The sequence below is a fragment of the Rhineura floridana genome, chromosome 9 (genome assembly GCF_030035675.1).
Source record: "Rhineura floridana isolate rRhiFlo1 chromosome 9, rRhiFlo1.hap2, whole genome shotgun sequence".
In the NCBI taxonomy this organism is placed as follows: Eukaryota; Metazoa; Chordata; class Lepidosauria; order Squamata; family Rhineuridae; genus Rhineura; species Rhineura floridana.
Window position 1 is genome coordinate 38,025,840 of NC_084488.1, and position 22,043 is coordinate 38,047,882.

The 22,043-nt window shown below is 38.9% G+C and overlaps 1 protein-coding gene across 1 annotated transcript; it reads right to left on the reverse strand.

Moving 5' to 3' along the window:
- Positions 1-266: 266 nt before the first annotated feature.
- LOC133363643 (centromere-associated protein E-like) lies at positions 267-1,757 on the reverse strand. The gene has a single exon (XM_061582916.1). The coding sequence runs from the start codon at positions 1,755-1,757 to the stop codon at positions 267-269; it is 1,491 nt and encodes a 496-aa protein (XP_061438900.1).
- Positions 1,758-22,043: the final 20,286 nt, after the last annotated feature.

The following is a 22,043-nucleotide window of genomic DNA, read 5'->3' on the forward strand; positions in this document are numbered from 1 at the left end:
GACGCAGAAGGGCGACAGGCATTTGTTACAGCAAAGCTGTTTGCTCTTTCAATGTTGTCTTCCTCTCCATGTCCTCGGGCTCACTCAGCTGCTGCTCCCTGGGCTTGTGCTGCTGGTGATGGTTTATGTTGGGGGGCGGCTGTGGGAGCTCAGGCTCGGGGACCTGGGCCTTGCCTGGAGCAGGAGAAGGACGTGGCGGCGGTGGCTGTTGTTGAGTGGGAGGCCCCATGCCAGGCTGTTGTGGGGCAGGAGGCACCGGGCTGTGTTCACATTAATTTCAATGGGACCTCCTGCTCTTTAGCTGTCTCTTTTTCAAGCAACACAAACTCATCAGTGGATATTTTCTCCTTCAGCTCTCTGATCTCACAGGCCATTTGTTCTTTCTCCAATTGCAGGTTCTCAACTTTTGCTGTCATGGCTTTCTGTTCAGTGACAGCATTATCCCTCTCCTCTGCAAGGCTTTCACAAAGCACGACAGAATCTGCAAAATCTTTATGAGTCAAACCAGCTTTAGATGCTGGAATCCACTCCTCTTCAGGTATTATAGCACCGGCTATAATGTACTGATCATCATATTCTGAGAACTCCGAGGATACAGATTCTTCCATCTCTGTTAGAGAAGACAAAGAGGCTTTAAAGTGTTTGGGTGTTGTGGGAAAGTCTTCCAGGAAACATTCCCCTCCTTCGAGACTTCCAGGAGCCCAGGTAACTCTCCTCTTTCTTCTAACTTTTAACTCTTGTCCTTGTGCAAAAGAGGATGCTGTCACCAGCATCTCAGTGAGACTCCTTATTTTCTCTTGCTGTTCTTTTTGAAGAGAGTTCTTCTCTAGGATCTGCGTTAGCTGAGAGTGTGATGACACTTCTTCCAAGCGTCGTTTCAAGTCTTCTATTTCTTTACGATATCTCTTCAGAAGGGCGTCATCATCCAGAACTTCGTTTACTTTGGGGCTATTTTTCATCTTTTTAGCTGTACTAGCGAACTGGAGGGTGCTAAGAGTTTCTTCCAGGGATACTGGAGTAACTGTACAGATAATAACTGTCTTAGCATTTCCACCTAGTGAATTCTGAAGAATCCGCGTCAGCTTGCTATCTCTGTAGTTAATGTAACCTCCAGACTGATCGTCACAAAGTTTCTTGATTACTTGGCCCAAGATGAAGAGGCTCCGGTTTATATTGCAGCCTTCTTTAAGTCGAATCCCTTCAGCACCTGTTTGGCTAGCTCTTTCACTTCCTGCCAGATCTACCAAATTCAAGTGAGAGACCATGACAGCCCCTTCATAGTTTGAACTAGAGGTCTCCGTCTTTTCTTTACTTTCAATTATCATTCTGAAGATGGTATGTGAACGGCTACTTCTTTCATTCATTTTTGTCTCACCATAGTGCCTGTTTTTTTTGCCTTTCTTTAGCCAGCTCAAAACTTGCTCTGGAGAAACCACCACCTCTTCACTCAGATCTTCAACGTAAATAGTCCTATTGATGTCTTCACGAACAACCAATGGCTTCTTTTTCCTAATGTCGCTGCACAGTAGGTCCTGTATAGTCTCATTGTGAATTTCCATGTATGATATACGGAGAAGGAACTCCCTGTCTGGAATTCTACAGATGGTATTGAAGACATCATTGATGGCCATAGGTAAAATACCTGGACAATCTTTTGTCCCCAGCATTGTATAGGTTTTGCCTGAAGCAGTCTGTCCATAAGCAAAAATAGTACCAATATATCCCTGAACAGCAGACTGTATAATTGGAGCAGCCATCCCACTCAGACTCCATCTTTTGTATGCTCCAAGCAACTGTTGTTGATGCTTAATGTATCATGCTTAATGACATCACTAGGGCCTGTCCCTGTGATATCACTAGACCCACTCCTGTGAGATCACTCAGGCCTGCCCCTATGACATCAGTAGGGCTCACTCCTGTGACAACACTAGGGCCCGCCTCTGAAATCTCAGGGTTTGGGATGCTTCTGACCTGGCAACCCTAGTGTGAAAGGCCAGGGTGAAGAGGTGAAATTTTCAGCATACAGCGAAAGGTATATACAGAAGGTGCCACGTGCACCTCTGTGGGGAGGGAATTCCACAGTTTACAGGCTGCTACAGAGAGTGCGCTTTCCCACCCACCCCAAACTGCTGAGGGTGGTGGAGCTACCAAGAGGGCCGCTTCTGCTGATCTCAACACAAGAGAGAGTTTCTTGGAAGGGAGGTGGTCTTTCAGATATTTGGGATCTAAGTTGTTGAGGGCTTTAAACACTAGTGTGAGTCCTTTAAATTAGGCCCAGAAACAGGGGATTATTGATCTTAAACAAGAGATGAAACAAGAGATGAAACAGGACAGACAAGAACTTAAAGGTGAATTTCGCAATATGAAAAAGGATTTTAAAGATTTAAAAGATCATATCACAACAGAAGTGGATCAGATTAAAGTCACAATTGGGCAACTAACACAGGAAGTAAAAAATGTTAAAGACAAGGTGCAAACCTTAGAGAATAGAACAGATATTTTAAATATAGAATTGGAAAAAAAATTGGACTATATTGCTGTCATGGAACTCAGAGACAAAGAACATTGCTTGAGATTCCGTGCAATTCCTGAGGAAACAGGTGAAGATATCAGAGAGAAAATTGTTAGTGCCTTGGTAAAATTCTTGGACTGGGATGAAGATCGGATGGAATTTGAAATAGATAAAGTTTATAGAATTAATTCCAGATACGCAACATTGAAAAAAATCCCAAGAGATGTGCTTCTTTACTTTTTAAAAAAGAGGACCAGAGATATGGTTTTGCAACATCATTTTAATAATGTCTTCAAAATTGACGGTAAAGAAATATTGGTGATGAAGGAAATTCCTATTAGACTTCTACGTAAGAGAAAAGAATACGCTTTCTTCACAGAAAAACTCAATCAATGTAAAATTCAATTTAGATGGGATGTTCCAGAGGGAGTGATTTTTACATTTAGACAACAGAAGTATCGATTGAATACTGTTCAAAAAGCAAGGGATTTCTTGAGAAAAGCTTCAAAAGACATGGAAGAAGACAAACTTAAAGACATGGATATAATTCCTGGGAAACAAAGTCAACAGAAACAGGTAGAGGAAGAAAAGGATGATGACGAATTAAAGGGAGCAACAGGTACAGACTTTTCTAAAATACATGTTTAAAAATGGATTACAAATATCTAACTTGGAATATAAATGGAGCTAATACGTCGCAGAAGAGAAAGAAAGTATTTCATTATTTGAAAAAATTAAAATTGGATATAATTTGCTTACAAGAGACTCATATTAAGAAGAAAGATTCTAAATATTTGATCTGTAAAAATTTGGGTGAAGAATTTATTTCGGCAGGATCCAAAAAAAGAAATGGTGTTGTTCTTTATATTAACTCACAACTGTCTCCTAAATTGATATTATTGGATGATAGTGGCAGATTTGTGGGAGTTGAAATCACCATACAGGGTACAAAATTTTTGATAGTGGGCATTTATGCCCCCAACGAAGATAAAACAAGGTTTTATACAGGACTTATGGAAAAATTATCAGAGTTTGCATATGATCATTGGTGTGTCATGGGTGATTGGAATGGGGTAATTTCACCAAAAATGGATAGACTTTCTGAGAAAAATATTAAAGAGACACAGGGCAAATTGCCGAAGATCTGCTTTGAATTGATGGAAAATTTAGAATTGGTGGATGCTTGGAGATATATAAATGACAATGCAAAGGAATTTCCATATTTTTCAGAAAGACACAAAACATTTTTGAGGATTGATATGATTTGGATGTCTAAAAATTTAGTGAAAGACATTTCCAAGATGGATGTATTACCAAAAACTTTTTCGGATCATAACCCTGTGATATTGACTTTTTTAAAAAAAATCTTGGATTTAGATGGAGACTAAATGAATCTTTATTACAGAATGATAAAGTAGTGCAAGAATGTAAGAAGAAATTAAAAGAGTTTTTTGAACATAATTTATACAAAGGAAAATATTGTTTGGGATACAAGTAAAGCATTTATGAGGGGATATTTTATTAAATGCACTTCTGAACTAAAAAAGAAGAAACAACAGAAAATGCAATTAATTTTGGAAGAAATAAAACAAAAAGAGGAAGAATTGAAAAAGAATCCAACTAAAGTTTTTATTATAAATCAAATTAAAATGTTACAGAAACAAGTGTCAATGTTGACAGTTAGAGAAATTGAAAGGGAATTAAATTTTACTAAACAAAGGACTTTTGAATTTGCAAATAAACCGGGGAAATTGCTAGCATATAAATTAAGAAAAGAACGACAAAAAAACCTCATTTTAAAGATACAAGAAGGAGAAGAGATGTTGACAGACAATGTAAAAATCCAAAAAGCTTTTCATCAATATTATTCAATGTTGTACAAATGTCAGGAAATTCCTTCTGAAAAAATAGAAGAGTATATATCTAAACAGAATTTGCCTAAAATTACAGATTTTCAGAGACAAGCTATTAATGGTCCTATTACGTTAAGAGAAATATCCGATGCAATAAGTAAAATTAAACTAGGAAAGGCACCAGGACCGGATGGATTATCGGCAGCGTATTACAAATGTTTGGAGGAGGAACTCTTGTCACCTTTACAATGTACAATGAATTCAATTTTGCAAGAGGGGAAGATACCGGATAGTTGGAAAAATGCTAATATAACACTAATACCGAAAGAGGAGCAGGACTTAACTAAAACAAAACATTATCGGCCGATATCTTTATTGAATAATGACTATAAAATTTTTACAATGATTTTGGCAGAAAGAATGAAAATAATATTGCAACAATTTATTCAGGAAGATCAAGCGGGGTTTTTACCTAAAAGACAACTACGTGATAACGTCAGGAATGTTTTGAATGTGTTGGAATATTTAGAACAACGAAATGACATACAAGCAGCTTTGATTTTTTTGGATGCTGAGAAAGCATTTGATAATCTGAATTGGAAATTTATGTTTAAGGTTCTAGAGCAAATGGATTTTGGAGATAATTTTATAAAATGGATCAGATCGATTTATACATCACAGAAGGCACAGATAATTGTCAATGGGGATTTAACGGACTCATGTGAAATACAAAAGGGTACAAGACAGGGATGTCCACTGTCCCCTCTTTCATTTATTTTGGTTCTAGAAGTGCTGCTTAGAGACATAAGGCAAGACAAAAGGATTTCGGGAATAAAGATAAAAAAAGAGGAATATAAACTGAGAGCATTTGCTGACGACTTGATAATTGTATTAGAAAATCCCTTGGAAGGAATTAAAGCATTGATGGATAAACTAAAAGAATTTGGACCATTAGCAGGATTTAAGATCAATAACCAAAAAACAAAGATGTTGGTGAAAAATTTATCGTTAAGGGATCAAAAAGAATTAATGGAGAAGACAGATTTTAAAATAGAAAAGGTGAAATATTTAGGTATTATTATGACAAATAAAAATTCAAAGTTGTTTCATAATAATTATGAAAAATTATGGACAGAGTTTAAGAAAGATTTGTTAAAATGGAATAAATTACAGTTGTCATTAATGGGTAGAATATCTGTAATAAAAATGAATGTATTGCCGAGAATGATGTTTCTATTTCAAACAATACCTGTAATATCCTCTGATTTACCTTTTAAACAATGGCAAAAAGATATTTCTAAATTTGTTTGGCAGGGGAAAAAACCAAGAGTTAAATTTAAATTATTACAAGACGCCAAAGAAAGAGGAGGACTGGGATTACCACATTTGAGACTTTATTTTGCTGCTTGTTGCTTAGTCTGGATAAAGGAATGGATTGTATTGAGGAACAAAAGATTATTGGATTTGGAGGGTCACAACCTGAAGTGGGGATGGCATGGATATCTATGGTATGATAAAGTAAAAGTGAATGTGGATTTTAATAATCATTTTATAAGACGTCCTTTGTTGAAAATATGGAATAAATACAAAACAAGGTTTTTTTCGAAAATACCACTATGTGTTTCAAGTCAAGAAGCATTTTATAGAAGAGAAATGGCTGGAAAAGAGAAATGGTTAACTTACCAAGAACTATTAGAAAATGTGCATGGAGAATATATAATGAAAGAGAGAGAACAACTAATAAAGGAAGGATATAGTTCTCAATGGTTTGCCTATTTACAACTGTTAGAAAGATATAAAATGGATAAGAAAATGTATGGGTTTGAAATAAATAAATCTGATTTTGAAATAGGTTTGTGTACAAATGATGAATGTATAATTGCAAAAATGTATAAATTTTTATTGAAAATGGACATGGAAGAAGAACAAGTAAAAGAGTGTATGGTCAAGTGGGCAAAAAAATTTGGTTATAATATACAAATGGATCAATGGGAAAATATGTGGAAAAAAGGTTTGAAATTTACATTATGCTATAATCTTAAAGAAAATTTTTATAAAATGATGTATCGTTGGTAGATGACTCCAGAAAAGTTGTCAAAAATGTATAGTAATGTTTCTAATGTATGTTGGAAATGTAAACAACAAGAAGGATCTTTTTATCATATGTGGTGGTCGTGTAAACAGGCAAAATTATTTTGGGCACAGATGATGCAAAAAATCTTAAAGATAAATATTCAGTCAAAGCCAGAATTTTTTTTATTGGGTTTTATGGATAAACAAAAGGAAAAGAAATATGGAAGAATAATATTATATATGATTACGGCAGCAAGATTATTATATGCACAAAAGTGGAAAATGGAATCAATACCAACAACGGAAGAATGGCTATTGAAATTAATGGACTTAGTAGAGATGGACAAATTGACATGCCTTCTCAGAGAAAAAACGACAGATACATTTCTTAAGGAATGGAAGCCTCTTTTGGACTTTTTGTTGAAAGAAAAAAATGAAATGATGATAATGGGATTTGACGATTAATTAAGATAGACTATGGAAAAAAGTGAATTTCGTATGTTTTAGGGGACAGGTTTGATCTATATTATATACTTATAGCTGATCTGTGACAAATCGGAAGTCAAGTTTTTCTTTTTGTTTTTGTTGTTTGATTTTGTTGTGTTTAAAATTTGAATAATAAAAATTATTATAAAAAAAAAAAATTAGGCCCAGAAACTAACTGGCAACCAGTGCAGCTGTTTAAAACAGGGGTTATTTGAGATATAAATGGAACCTCAGCCAATAATATATATACCATTTAAGATATCATGATTCCAAGGGAGCTCAGCTATATTTAGACAATGCAAGAAAGATGCAAAAAAGATGCAAAGCATACACAAATAGGCTTCCTAAACAAATTAAGGATTGCTTATCTCTGTACTCTTACTTGGAAAATTGCTGTTCTGCTGTTTATCTGTGACCAGTAAAATGCCCCTCATGTTGATGTGGGGATTGTGTGGTGGAGTGGAGGAAAAGGAAAGACTAAGCAACCCATCCCCAACCACTATTACACTCCCAACAACAGCCTCCAAGACTGCAATCCAATACATGTCTATTCAGAAGTAGGCTCCATTGGATTCAATGGGACTCACTCCAAGGTAAGTGTGTATCGTATTATAGCCCAAGACTGCTTTGCCTGTTTTGTTTCTTTTCTTTTTTTAAAAAAGTAGGTTGTATCTCTCTGTCAGGAGACACTTGTGTTCAAAGGGGAGTTTGATTCTTGGATTAGTTTCAGTTGATACAGCCTGAGGATGTTGACAAGGTGCGTAGACAGGTTCGTGCAACCACTTCTGTGCTGGATCCTTGCCCTTCTTGGCTAATAAAAGCTAGCAGGGATGGAACAGCTGGCTGGGCCAGGGAAGTGATTAATGCCTCTCTGCGAGAGAGGGTGGTCCCTGGCTGCATGAAAGAGGCGGTAGTGAGACCACTCCTGAAGAAACCCTCCCTGGACCCAGAAAATCTTAGTAACTATAGGCTGGTAGCAAATATTCCATTCCTGGGCAAGGTCCTTGAACGAGTGGTGGCAGGCCAGCTCCAGACACTCTTGGATGAGGCCAATTATCTGGATCCATTTCAGTTGGGTTTCAGGCCTGGTTTTGGGATGGAAACAGCCTGGGTCACCCTGTATGATGACCTCTGTCGGGAGAGAGACAGGGGGAGTGTGACTCTGTTGATTCTCCTTGATCTCTCAGCGGCTTTCGATACCATCGACCATGGTATCCTTCTGGGAAAACTGGCTTGGGAGTTGGGAGTGGGAGGTACTGCATGGTGGTGGTTCCGCTCGTTCTTGGCGGGTCGGCTCCAGAAGGTGGTGCTTGGGCAACATTGCTCGGCACCCTGGACTCTCCAGTATGGGGTTCCGCAGAGATCAGTTCTGTCCCCCATGCTCTTCAACATCTCCATGAAACCATTGGGTGCAGTTATCCAGAGCTTTGGAGTGTGTTGCCATCAGTATGCTGATGACATGCAGTTCTATTTCTCCTTTTCATCTTCTTCAGCTGAGGCTGTCAATGTGCTGAACAGGTGCCTGGCTGTGGCAATGGACTGGATGAGGGCTAATAAACCGAGGCTCAATCCAGACAAGACTGAGATGCTGCTAGTGGGTGGTTCTTCTGACCAGATGGTGGATGTCCAACCTGTCCTGGATGGGGTTGCACTCCCCCTGAAGGAGCAGGTTCGTAGCTTGGGGGTTCTCCTAGAACCATGTCTGTCACTTGAGGCTCAGGTAGCCTCGGTGGCACGGAGTGCCTTCTACCAACTTCGGTTGGTGGCCCAGCTATGCCCCTATCTGGACAGGGATAACCTGGCTTCAGTTGTCCATGCTCTGGTAACCTCCAAGCTAGATTACTGCAATGCGCTCTACATGGGGCTGCCTTTGAGATGGTTCGAAAGCTGCAGCTTGTGGAAAACGCAGTGGCCAGATTGGTAACAGGGACAAGACGGTTAGAACACATAAAACCAATTCTGGCCCTCTTGCATTGGCTGCCTGTATCTTTCCGAGCTCGATTCAAGGTGCTGGTTTTAAACTATAAAGCCTTACTCGGCTTAGGACCACAATATCTTATGGAACGCCTCTTCCGACACGAACCCACCTGTACACTATGCTCAACATTCAAGGCCCTCCTCGGGGTGCCTCCTCAGAGGGAAGCTGAGAGTCTGGCAACAAGGGAGAGGGCCTTCTCAGTGGTGGCCCCCAAATTATGGAATGATCTTGCTGACGAGGTGTGCCTGGCGCCAACACTGTTATCTTTTCGGAGCCAGGTCAAGACTTTCCTCTTTTCCCAGGCATTTTAGCATGTGTTTTTAAATTGTTTTTTGTGTTTTAAAATTTGTATATTTGTTTTTATTGTTTTAATTGCTGTAAACCGCCCAGAGAGCTTCAGCTATGGGGTGGTATATAAATAAATGTAATAAATAAATAAATGTGTGTTTAGGATTGCAGCCTGACTTGAGCAAACTCCCGTTTGTTTGGATCTAGAACATGAATTTCCAATCCTCTATAACAATTTATATATATAATGTAATGGAGGAAAGGGGGTAGGGATCTGTATGTGTGTTTCAAGAGTTGTAAAGATGTTATTAAAATCTGATTTTCCTATACAAAGTAGCCTGTGGGGAATGTTCTTACCTTTGCCAGTTTTCCTTTACTTTTGAGCTTTAGATCCTAATGGCAAATTGCTGGAACTAGGAATCATACCCTTGCTCTAATTAATCTCAGCTAATTGTCTACTAGGAGCCAGGAGCTGAAAGAGGGCAATAAAAAATCAAGCCCTTGTTGTGACTTTGAAGAACTCTCAAGATTCACAAATTACACTCTCCTTCACCTTCAAACAAATTACATAAACTGTGTTAATCTCTAGGAGATTCACTTTTAAATCTGATTTTCTAGATTAAGAAACGTCTGTGCACCAAGTTTTGGATGAAAAAGCTTTGTTTGCATCATGATGATTGCCTATGCCTTTTACCAATTTTACTAATTTATACATCATGACACCCTCTTAATTTTAGGACTCATTCCCATAAAGGTACTATTAAATACAAATCTTGGCAGTTTGTGGAGGATTGGTTTGTACATTTTCTTTGCAATATTTGCACACTTTTGCACTGTTCTTTAAGTTCTTTGTGCAGTTGTACACTTTGTTCACCTTAATCTTTGCAGACTTAAACATGTAAATGGTTTCAGCCACAGCAATTAATAGCAAAGCTCTCCAAATTAATAAAAACTATATGTTAGCAAAAGCTCTACATTGGCTTGGGAATTATTGTAAAGTATTTCCTCTGAAAGGAAGGGAAAGCATATCAACCTGATCTCAAGAGGGTAACCTGGTTAAGGGGCCACCACCAAAAATGCTCCATTCTTTTTGAATTAAATTAGAAGGCAATATGAGTCCAACATTTTCCAAAAAATACTGCTTGAAGGCAAGTTTTGTTCAAAAATGTATAAAATATATTTCCCAACATCAGTAGATAGCTTAAACATATATTTCCGGACACAGTGGGAGTGTAAATTTCTTTGTTTAGTCTTAAAATACAAATTCAAATGTTTGGGCTAGCTGTGGGAAAAACAGATCCAAGATATGAGGATATGGACAGTGCTGCAGCCAACCCCTGGAACTCTTTTTGGTCTCCTGACAGCTCAACATTGGGCTTTGTGTGCTTTTCCTCCTCCTCTGGAAGCTCAGAGGGAACACAGGAAGCACCCTAATACTGAATCAAACCATTAGCAACTCTTCTCATTTTTAGTCAAGGGTCTCTCCCAGCCCTACCTGGGGATGCCTGAGAGTGAATCTGGGACCTTCTGCATGGAAGCCAGAGCAGATACTTTTGCCACCCCCAACCTCCCCAACTTTTTTAAACAATCTCAAGGCTTTGTTTTGTTTTTTCTAAAAAAAAGTAATCTCATGATATGTCTATATTATGCAGTCTTTCCCTCCCCCCAGTGTTGTTTACGTCCGCTGAGTAAAATAACTCATGGGGTGCCACTGCCCCTCCCCCCACATGTTTCCATGTCCTTTGTAGGAGTAAATGTAGTTCTTACTTCAGAGGGCTTCCTTTTTGTTTGTTTGTTTTTCTCCTTTCTGGGGCCATTTTTCCCCTCAGTCTCTTTAGCATCCTACACTTCTTCCAGCAGGAAGTCTCGGAGCGCAGTTGTGCTCAGGTCCTGCTTATGAACTTCACATAGACATCTGGTTGGCCACTATGAGAACAGGATGCTGGACTGGATGGGCCATTGGCCTGATCCAGCAGGCTCTTTGTATGTTCTTGTCATCCTGAAATGCCTCTTTCTTTCTTATGTGCTTTTAGAGAGTTTGGCAGCTGCAAGCAAAGCATGCACTGGTATAATGTGAGTGATTGAATCACATCATAAGTTATGCTGCTTTGTGGCAGGGAGTATAGAGCACCATAAATTTGTCCGTAATGTTGAAGTATACTCCAGATGGCAAAATACCAGCAGCTATGAAAAATAAAAGGATTAAATGATATATTATACTAGGCTTGTGCTGTGAAGAGCTACAGTGAAGTGCTGTCCTAACTTGGTACCCTCGCTGGGCTTAAGGACAACTTTTTCACTTAGCTGTGCTAACTGATGAAAGCAGAAAGATCTTGCTTGTTCTGCTCGTCACCACTACACTGGGGGCATAATCATATGAGTGCCACATAAGCCAAAACAGTTGGGCTGATTCACTTGGCAAGCCAGTACACTTACGAAATGACTCACTGCTTGGAGCAGTTATGCAGAGGCAATTTAAAGCGGCCTTCACTTGCTGCTGTGTTAACATAGGGTATTTCTTTCAGGACACTGTGCCAGCATCCTCCCCCCATAAATTTCTTTGAATGATGCTGCATGTTGTGAAAAGGGTTTTAGGGAAGATAATGCTCCCCAGCTATCAGCCATTGGGAACATCACCACAAAACAGGCAGAGGTGATAAAATAAGGTAAACTGGATGACAGTTTTGGCCTCCCTTTCACCCCACAAACCACTCCAATTTCAACCAAATATTCTCTTTGGAGAAAATGCAGCTATTGTCCATAGTGTAGTATAAACAAATAATGCCCCACTATGTAAGTGAAAATAATTACCCGGCATGCTATTAGCAACTACATTAAAGCAAAGTAGCTACAGAAGCGCAGGCAGAAGAGTTTTACTACCAAGTGAGTAATACTGTTAACAAAAATAATTGCAATTTTGAATTAACATTTCTCCCCATCACCTAAAAGAAATAAAAAAGAGCTCCCCAAGTGGCTTCCAGTATTCATGTACTTGTTGCCATGCCCTTTTCCCCCTTATTGCTCTTGCCTCAAGGTCAACTATGATCCCAGTACAAAGCTGGAGCTTTAGGAAGTAGATCTACATTAGTGTTGTGCAGAAGCCAGATGATTTTCAACTCTTAATTTTCAGAGTTGCTAGCATGCCTCCTTTATAGTTTAAATGCCAAGTCTGCAATCAAACTTCTGCAATAATCTTTATGATCATTTGGCTTATTTATGGTAGTGCTTTCCCTTATCTTTGAAGCCAGATTTAAATTTCTTCTGAGAAAGTGCAAATATAAATATGTTTTCCCCTAAAATTTGTCAGGTTACACGCTATGTTATTTTATGAATGTTGATGCTAAGTGCTCTTTCCTGCACAAATTAACCTTAATATGACAGGTTCTGCATTGACAAAAAAACACCCTTCCATAAAATAAGAAGCTTTCAGTTGGAGAAGCAACGGGTAGGGTGACGTGAAAGGCAGGGTTAGAGTGGCAGAAGAGAAGAACCATTTTCACAGAAACATAGCCAAATTAGGGATGCTTGAGGAATTTGATCTCTGTGAATTCTGATGTGAATTGATCTGATCTGCATCTCCTGGACTAATGTGAAACAAAGAATTTTGCAATGCAGTTCTTGGTTCAAAATTGACCAAAATGCATTTTAAAATGTATATTTTAGGATAAAATAGAAATATATACATTCAGATAAAATATGTATTTAAATATGCATTTTTGATAATTTTTTAAAAATCACAGATAAATACAGAAATGGGACAGAATGAATTTATGAACATATGCAAGATTAGCATGGCCAGAAATAGACTGATCCACCCCTAAGCCAAATCCAGCCCAAATTAAGCCCTATTGTCTCATAGATTTCAATGGGAGGTTAAGCATTTTCATTTAAATCTCTCCCATGAAATCAGTGGAATTTAAATGGGTTTAACTGTGGCTGGATTACATCCATGCACTGCTCCTGAAATATAGTTTAAGAAAAATATTCAGAGTGATCTGCTCCAAACTGTATGCCAGGGCCTGCTTTTCACTTGGAATCCTTTGTGAAGCTAGTACACTCTTTTGGATAACTGAGGTTTGTATCCTTGCCAAACCAGCAACATTGCTGTAGCCAACCCGAAGAGTGGAACCATTATTTTAAAATCTGTCTTTGGATGAGTTTGTGGAAGAAGAGTAGGAGGTGATAATGATAGTCTTAAGCCTTTGTGACAGTAATGACTGGTCATTTAATGAGGGTGCAGAAGACTATGTTGTATTTAACTAGAATTACTGGAAGAATGCAAAAGAATTAGAAGATGTTTATATTATACCATGTTTCTGAGCTTTCAGTGTAGAAACAATGGGTGATATCCAACTATGTTATACTCAGAGCAGACCCTCTGAAATTAATTACGTTGACTTATTTAGGTCTATTAATTCCAATGGGTCTACTCTGAGCAGAACTTACTTGGATACAATCCCCAATAACTTTTAAAAGAAAAATAGAAACTCCCCTTTCAATACAAGAAACACTGTTGTCTAGAAAAAGTGGAGTCAGTTATGATCGAAGGTAGCATTCATGAGAATTATAGATTTATTTTCAATATAAATTTAGAAATCCCAATGTTTTTTTAGGATATTACCAGCATACAATATTGCCTTCTCGGATTACATCTAAATAGGCATCATTTCTGTCCTCCCTTTAAGTTTAGAGGCAGATTCTGTAAGATTACTGGCAGATATTAATATTAATTTGATTATATCATTTTACCAAATGACAGCAATTGGTAAAATTATAGTCCTTTTCAGATGACATCCTAGCCAAATTTACCTACAGAGCAATCCTAACTTTAGGAAGCCAGCATAATTTATGATGGTGTAAATTACCCAAATGCAGACTCTGTTCAGGAGCCTCTGGGAAGGGCTACTGCCATTTGGGTTGGCAAGTGACTGTGGGCCGGGGTTTGAGGATTGGGCCCTAGGTCACATGACCAAGCAGGGTAGTGTTTGGAATAGGTGCAAGTCTCTTCTTGCCCTGTCCTGCCCCCACCATACTCCCAGAACCCACTTTTGGGGAGACAGACACTGCATAAATTATGCTGGTTTACGTTCCACTGGCTGAGAGGGGGTGAGGCATTTATGTTGCTGGAAAGCCAGTTTGCAAACTCTCTTATCCTGGAAGATCTTTGGAATGGATTGCACAGTCGAATTTACTTCAACTGAAATTAACAGGACTTTCTTCTGAGTCAAATATGTTTAATTAAGATCTGATACAACGCTGCTGCTGCTGCTGCTGCTTATCTTTCTCATCTTAATAATTCTGTAGGTCCAGGTCAAATAATTTTCCCCATAATCTTTAAAGCCCTCCTAATTCATACTATCTTGGAATAACTGAGCCAAATTTTGATTTTTTAAATTATTTTCAGGTATAAATGTGCAGTTTTTATCTGGGAGATAAAAATTTGTCAAACACAAAGGTGAATTACAAAAAACCCCAAACAAACCCTAAACCATTTATTTGGTTTAAAGAAAGATATGCATATGCAAAGTCTCTTCATGTACCCTTTGTAATTTACACCCAGCTCATGTGAGCTCTTATGAGCTGCGGGGGTGGTGATGGTGGTGCTTATCTATCTTACATAAATAGACTTTCTGTGAGCTTTTGCTGAAGCAAGTTGAACATATTCATAGAAGCAGAGAATAGTAGAGTTGGAAGAGGCCTATAAGGCCATCGCGTCCAACCCCTGCTTCAGTGCAGGAATCCAAGTTAAAGCATACTTGACAGATGGCTGCCCAGCTGCTTCTTGAATGCTTCCAGTGTTGGAGGGCCCATTACTATGGAAGTGGTTCCATAGTCATGTTGCTCTGATGTTCAGCTGAAAACTGGCTTTCTATAATTTGAGCCCATTATTCTGTGTCCTGTACTCTGGGATGATCGAGAAGAGATCCTGGCCCTCCTCTGTGTGACAACCTTTCAAGAACTTAAAAAGTGCAAGCATATCTCCCCTCAGTCTCCTCTTTGCCCAGTCCCTTCAGTCTCTCCTCATAGAGCTTTGTTTCCAGTCCCCTCATCACCCTTGTGGCCCTCCTCTGAACCAATTTGTCTATATCCTTCTTAAAGTGATGTGTCCAGAACTGGATGCAGTACTCAAGTTGAGGTCTAATAAGTGCCAAAACAGGGGAACCAGCACCTCATGCTATTTGGAAACTATACTTCTGTCAATGCAGCCTAAATAACATTTGTCTTTTTTGCAGCCACATCACAGTGTTGGCTCATATTCAGCTTGTGATCCACATCAATTCTAAGATCCTTCTCACATGAAGTATTGCTGAGCCATGTATCCCCCATCTTATAACTGTGCATTTGGTTTCTTTTTCCTAGGTGTAGAACTTTGCACTTATCCCTGTTAAATTTCTTTCTGTTGTTTTCAGCACAGTGCTCCAGCCTATCAAGATCACTTTGAATTTTGTTTCTGTCCTCCAGCGTATTGGCAATCCCTCCCAATTTTGTATCATCTGCAAATTTGATAAGCATTCCCTGCACCTCCTTATCCAAATCATTAATAAAAATGTTGAAGAACACTGGAACCAGGACTGAACCCTGCAGTGCCCCACCCATTACCTCCTCCCACTTTGAGAAGGAACCATTGATAAACACTCTTTGAGCCAACTGTGAATCCACCTGATAGTTGTTCCATTCAGCCCACATTTACCTAGCTTGCTAATCAGAACATCATGGAGCACTTTCTCAAAAGCTTTGCTGAAGTCAAGGTATATAATAATAATAATAATATTTAATTTGTTTGTCGCCTATCTGGCAATTAGCCACTCTAGGTGACGAACATTAAAAGAGATAAAATACAATAACAGATTAATAACAATAGGTAAAATACTGGACAGTCATCAATACATATAAAAGCAATTATAATAACATACGATAAATGACAGAATCATGGTGATTTACCCAATGACCTCAAAGGCTTGCTGGAATAGCCACGTCTTCAGGGCCTTGCGGAATACATCTAGGGAAGGGGCATGTCGAAGATCATATGGGAGGGAGTTCCAGAGAGTGAGGGCCACCACAGAAAAGGCCTTCTCCCTAGTACCCACCAACCTATTATGTCTACAGCATTCCCACAGTCTACCAGGCCATTACCTGATCAAAAAATGAGATAAGATTAGTCTGGTAGAATTTGTTCTTGACAAATCCATGTTGGCTTCTAGTAATCACTGCATTGTTTTCAAGGTGCTTACAGACTGACCACTTTACAATCTGCTGCAAAATTTGCCATGGATTGATGTCAGGCTGACTGGTCTGTAGTTCCCAGGTTGCCCCTTTTTGCCCTTTTTGAATATAAGGACATTAGCCCTCCTCCAGTCATCCGGCACTTCACCATCCTCCACAATTTTGCTAAGATAATAGATAGTGGTTCCAAGAGTTCTTCAGCCAGTTTCTTCAAAACTCTAGGATACAGTTCATCAGGCCCTGGAGATTTGTACTCATTCAAAGGCAATAGGTATTCCTTGACCATTTGTCTATCAGTCTCAAGCTGCAATCCTGCCTCTTCAACTTCACGTTTGCCAGGAAGATCATAGACCCTCTTTTAGGAGATGGAGCCAAAGTAGAAATTGAGTACTTCTGCCTTGCTTTTGTCATCTGTTATCACTTTGCCATTCTTGCTACCTGAAGAAAGCTTTTTTGTTACTTTTGTCATCTCTTGCTAACCTCAGCTCATTCTCAGCTTTAGCCTTCCTGATGCCACCTCTGCAATTCCAAACTACCATGTGTACTATTCCTTTGTGACCTGGCCTTTCTTCCACTTTCTATGTGTGTCCTTTTTTGTTTTCAGTTCATCTCTAAGCTTTTTGTGAAGCCTCAATTCCTGTGTTGGGATTATTTGCAATTATGCTTTTAGAATTTCATTTTTTAGAAACTTCCACCGTCTTGGACTCCTTTTCTCATTAGGATCACTTGCCTTGGGAACTTACTTATCACTGTTTTGAGTTTATTAAAATTGGCTTTCCTGAAGTCCAGGATACATGTATGGCTATGCTCAGCTTTTGCTTTCTTTAAGATCAAGAACTCAAGAATAACATGGTCACTTTTCCCCAGAGTTCCTATAAGTACCACTTCACCCACTATGTCATCTCTATTGGTTAGAATCAAGTCAAGGACAGCTGATCCTCTAGTTCCTTCCTCAATTTTCTATAGGAGAAGGTTATCAGCAACACTTCAGGAATTTCTTGGAAGGTTCATGTTTGGCAGAATTTGTCCACGAACAGATATTTGGGGTAATTGAAATCCCCTGTTACTACTACATCATGCCTCCTTGAAACATTGGCCTTGTGACATAATCATTGTGAATGGAGCATATTTCCCTGGATCCATAATAACAAGAGATGTGGGACTTTTCACAACTTTTTGGAGCAGTCTTTGGTGTCCATGAACTGGAGAAAAAACAGAATGTTAAGGGTGCTTTGTATCTTCTGTTGTATCTCCCAACACACTGCCTGGAGCAGGTAGAGATACTTTTACCACACACACAAAGGGTTAAGTAAAGCTGTTACTTGGGCCTTGATTATTTCCTGCAGCTCCTGCTTGCAGGCTACCTTAGCAACAGAAATTTCCCAACCCCTCAGGATAGTTTATTGTCACTTATGATCCCAGCTATGGGTTGCTCCTCTGAAACCAGCAACTGTTTCACTCCATAGGGTATTTTTCTGCTACCATAAATAACTGTATCAGTTTATATTCACCCTTTGCCAACCTGCTTGTTCTCTGTGATAGCTAGGCCAAGAATCAGGTGTGTGTTAAAATAAATAGAATGTATTTATGCAACAGATGGAACAAATATAAACAGAATTACTTAATATGTTGGTTCTGAAAGTATATGGTCACAGAAAAATGTTCACTAGTCTTATATATTGCACTTGGTTAATTTTCCTCAGAGAATTATTATTATTATTTATTACATTTGTATACCGCCCCATAGCCAAAGCTCTCTGGGCAATTTACAACAATTACAAGAATAACACTATAATGCTAACTAATCCTACCTTTCTAATCACCACCCTTAATAATCCAACCCTCTGTCCCTCAAGCACTCATCCCTAACCAACTGTCAACTCTCACACACCAACAGATAGACACCCATCCCCCATTCACTCAACCAATGAGCACATAGCATTTCTCAACATTCTAACTCACTCACTCCCCACCTCTCTCTTCGTACCATACTTGCTCTAATACAAATCCAATACAAAGCATTACCTTATTAACTGTTTATATAACTCATGTAACAATGAAATGGCACAAGTACAATAAAATACACAGACTTGGAGTCAGCAGAAGGCATCATCAACCAGCTGCTGAGGACACACCTCTTGTCCAAGGTGTCTTTTCTGCTGCTCTGTTGTTTTTTCTGAGCACCTGCCATGGTAATTGCCCACAATGCCTTGGAGTGATGCTATGTCACTCCAGGGCAACCTGGGCAATTACAAATGGTGGCTGTTGATTAATCCCCAGAGAAGCATCACAGCTGCTACCAATGCTGCAGCCTACCTCTTCCAATAAGCACACCTCCATTGCCATATTCAACATAAATAAAGTGTGGGAACTGTGGGACTGCATAGTGACACGGGGCTTGCTGATGACATGGGAGAGGAAACACCAGAAGGCTTGAGGCTGAGATCTGCCTCAAACCTGGAGCTTCAAAAACCACATTAAAAAGATGATGATGGTGATTTGGAGGACAGCAAAAAAAATAAACAATTTTCACTTACCTCTAACAATTTCCTGATATTCATTCTGCTATGGCTCTTTCATCTTAATTTGTTTGAGGACTAAGTGCTCCCTCAGCCAATTTTCTTCTTAGAACATAAGAAGCCCCACTAGATAAGATCAATGGCCTATCTGGTCCAGCATTCTGTTCCCAATGTGGCCAACCAGAAGCTTACAGGAACCTTCAAGCGGGACATGAACACAATAGCACTCTTTGGCTTGTGATCCCCAGCTCTTCCTATTACACTTGGAACTCCTTCCCATACTTTGATCTCTTCCTTTTCCTTTCTTGTCCCTTCCCCTTGTCTAACTCTAATTGTAAGCCAAAGCTGGCTAACCTGTGGCCCATAGGCTTCGTATGGCCTCCAGTAGGTTTGTCACTAAAACAAATGTAAACATTTAAACATATTTATGCTCTTATGAGTCCCGCACAATGATTCCATGATGCCAAAATGGTTTTGGTGCTCCCAGAAGGCTAAATTTTATCTACTGTTGTTGTTGTTTACTGACCGCTTCCATTGGTCCCCTGCTGTGATTCAGTGATGCCAAAAGGTTTTTGTGTCTCTGCAAAGCCCCCAAGATCGTTGGAAAAATAAATAAATGCCCATATCAACTTTTATACTTCAGCTACATTCATTTTGACATGAGCCTCCTGGGGGTCTAAGCATGGGTCAATGTGGCCCTTAGTCTGAAAAACATTAGCCACCCCTGCTGTAAATTCTTTGGAATAGTACTGACTTCTTTACACAATTATGCAACCATACAAATGGCATTATGCCCATCATTAGCTAGGTCACCTCATTACCAATTGATTATGTAACTGTGATGTTGTTGTTGTTAATAACTGTATTTAATTCAATATTTCCTATTCATTACAGGACATTTTCAGGGAACCTTTTTTGCACATTCATTGCATAGGTATGCAGACATCTTATCTAAAGCTTCTGTTGCAGAGACATCACATTTTCTTACCATTTCAGGGTTTTTTTCTGATTTAATTTTCTTTCCTTGACTATTTTTTATTTTCAATTGAATTTTTTTACAGAAATATATAACAAAACTATAAACAGAAGAACAAGTATATTTTATATCTATATAATATTGTAAACCCATAATTTATATTTGATATATATTTTCTGATCCTATTATGCTGAATAGTGTATCCATCACATCATAAGGGTGTCCTGTCTCTATTTACCATTTTTACATTTTAGATGGTAAGTTATTGTTACCAGCCTTTTTGTAGCACTTGTGCTGCAGGTTTTGATTGCTATTATTATGTTTTTCATCCCTGAGCAGAGGTATCCATCCATTACTATAGTACGTGCAACCTGGAATGAGGTATGTCAATATTACAGGGCTCTTACTAGACAATCCAGTGTCTTTGAACTGTGAAGACCTCCCTACCACTTCACCACTACCTCTCTTTCTCCTGGTGAGCTGCAGCATCACCAGTAATGGGAAGTTAGGCAAGTGCTGCCATTCTGACCCCCTGACCACAACTGGAGAACAGCTTATAAAATGTCTTACGCATCCTTAACTAAAATGAAATCTTTCAAACATCTGCTGGAAAACTGTCGCATATACATTTGATCACAAACGGCATACATGCAGTGTTCATCATCATCTTGTACTGTTTTCCAGAAAGTAAGGCCTAATAGTTTACAGAGATGGAACAGATTAGCAACTAGCTAAACTTGATACCTTAATCAGCTTAAATTTAAGTTGCTTTCTGAAGACATTTAAGTAGGAGCAGTTTGAGCTGTAATTCCCACGGCTCAGTTATTTTTTCCAAGATCTTGTACAGCATGATTAGTTTAGTGGCTGATTTTATTTTTTGTTAAAAACTTCGGGGGGGGGAGAGACTAAAAATATCAATTAATTACTGTAATTAGAAACTGCTCATGAAAATCTTTTGGAATACACAGTTCTGTGTACTTCTGAGAATGGTCACAGTTTATTCTTAATACAAGCAAATGAAATACAGTCAGGGCTCACAATTAAAGAAAAAGATGATGAGAGATGGAAGTTGCATGGAAAGGGGGAAAACACTGCATAGCTGGGAGAGACTTGTCTGTGCAGTCCTATGCACGCTTATTCAGAATTAAGTCCCACTATATACAATGTGAATGACTCCCCTTCAAGTTTGTTTAGGATTGCAGCCTAAGGCTACAATCATATTCACGCATACTAGGGAGTAAGTAAGATATCAAGGAGAATCCACAGGACCATGCACCAAAAGTCCCTCTCAAAGCTGTCCATGTGACCAAAGCTGTCTCAGAGTGATCAAAGCCATCTTGGGGGCCAAAACTGGATCTAAATCTGGATTGAAATGGGTCCAGATAATCTACTTCCTCCAACTGCTCCTACAGATAAACTGCTACCACTTTACCCCAAAAGGGGATACTAGTGACTGGGCAACAGTTATTCTAATCTGTATTTATTAGATTTATATCCTGCCCTTCCTCCCAGTAGGAGCCCAGGGGTTCAACAACACCTCCAACAACTGGTATTCACTACTCCTAAACATGGAGGTTTTATATAGCTTTCATGGCAATAGCCATGGTTATCTAATGTTTTATATATGAAATTGGTTGAATTGTTTCTGTATATGAATTGATTCATCTGTTTTTATTCTTGATATTATTACTGTAAATCGCTTTGAGATGTTTCATAGGAAGCAATTTATAAATTATATTGAATGAATGAATACTCTTTTAAAAACAATCTAAGCTAGTGGCCATCACCAAATCTTGTATAAGAGCCATCAAATATAGTTTGAAACACATGATAGGGATGACAGTGTGCATCACTCCCTAACTGCCGCCCAGAGCTTGGAAAAGTTACTTTTTTTTGAACTACAACTCCCATCAGCCCCAGCCAGCATGGCCACTAGACTGGGCTGATGGGAGCTGTAGTTCAAAAAAGTAACTTTTCCAAGCTCTGTTGCCACCCCTTGCTAAGCCAACTACATCTTTTCTATCTCAAGTAACACTGATTAGTGGACTATTTTTTTAAAAAAAAAAATCTAACAAGAAATTCAAGGGACAGTGGAAGCTGAACTGATTTTATTTCTAAAGAAGGGTTGTGATTC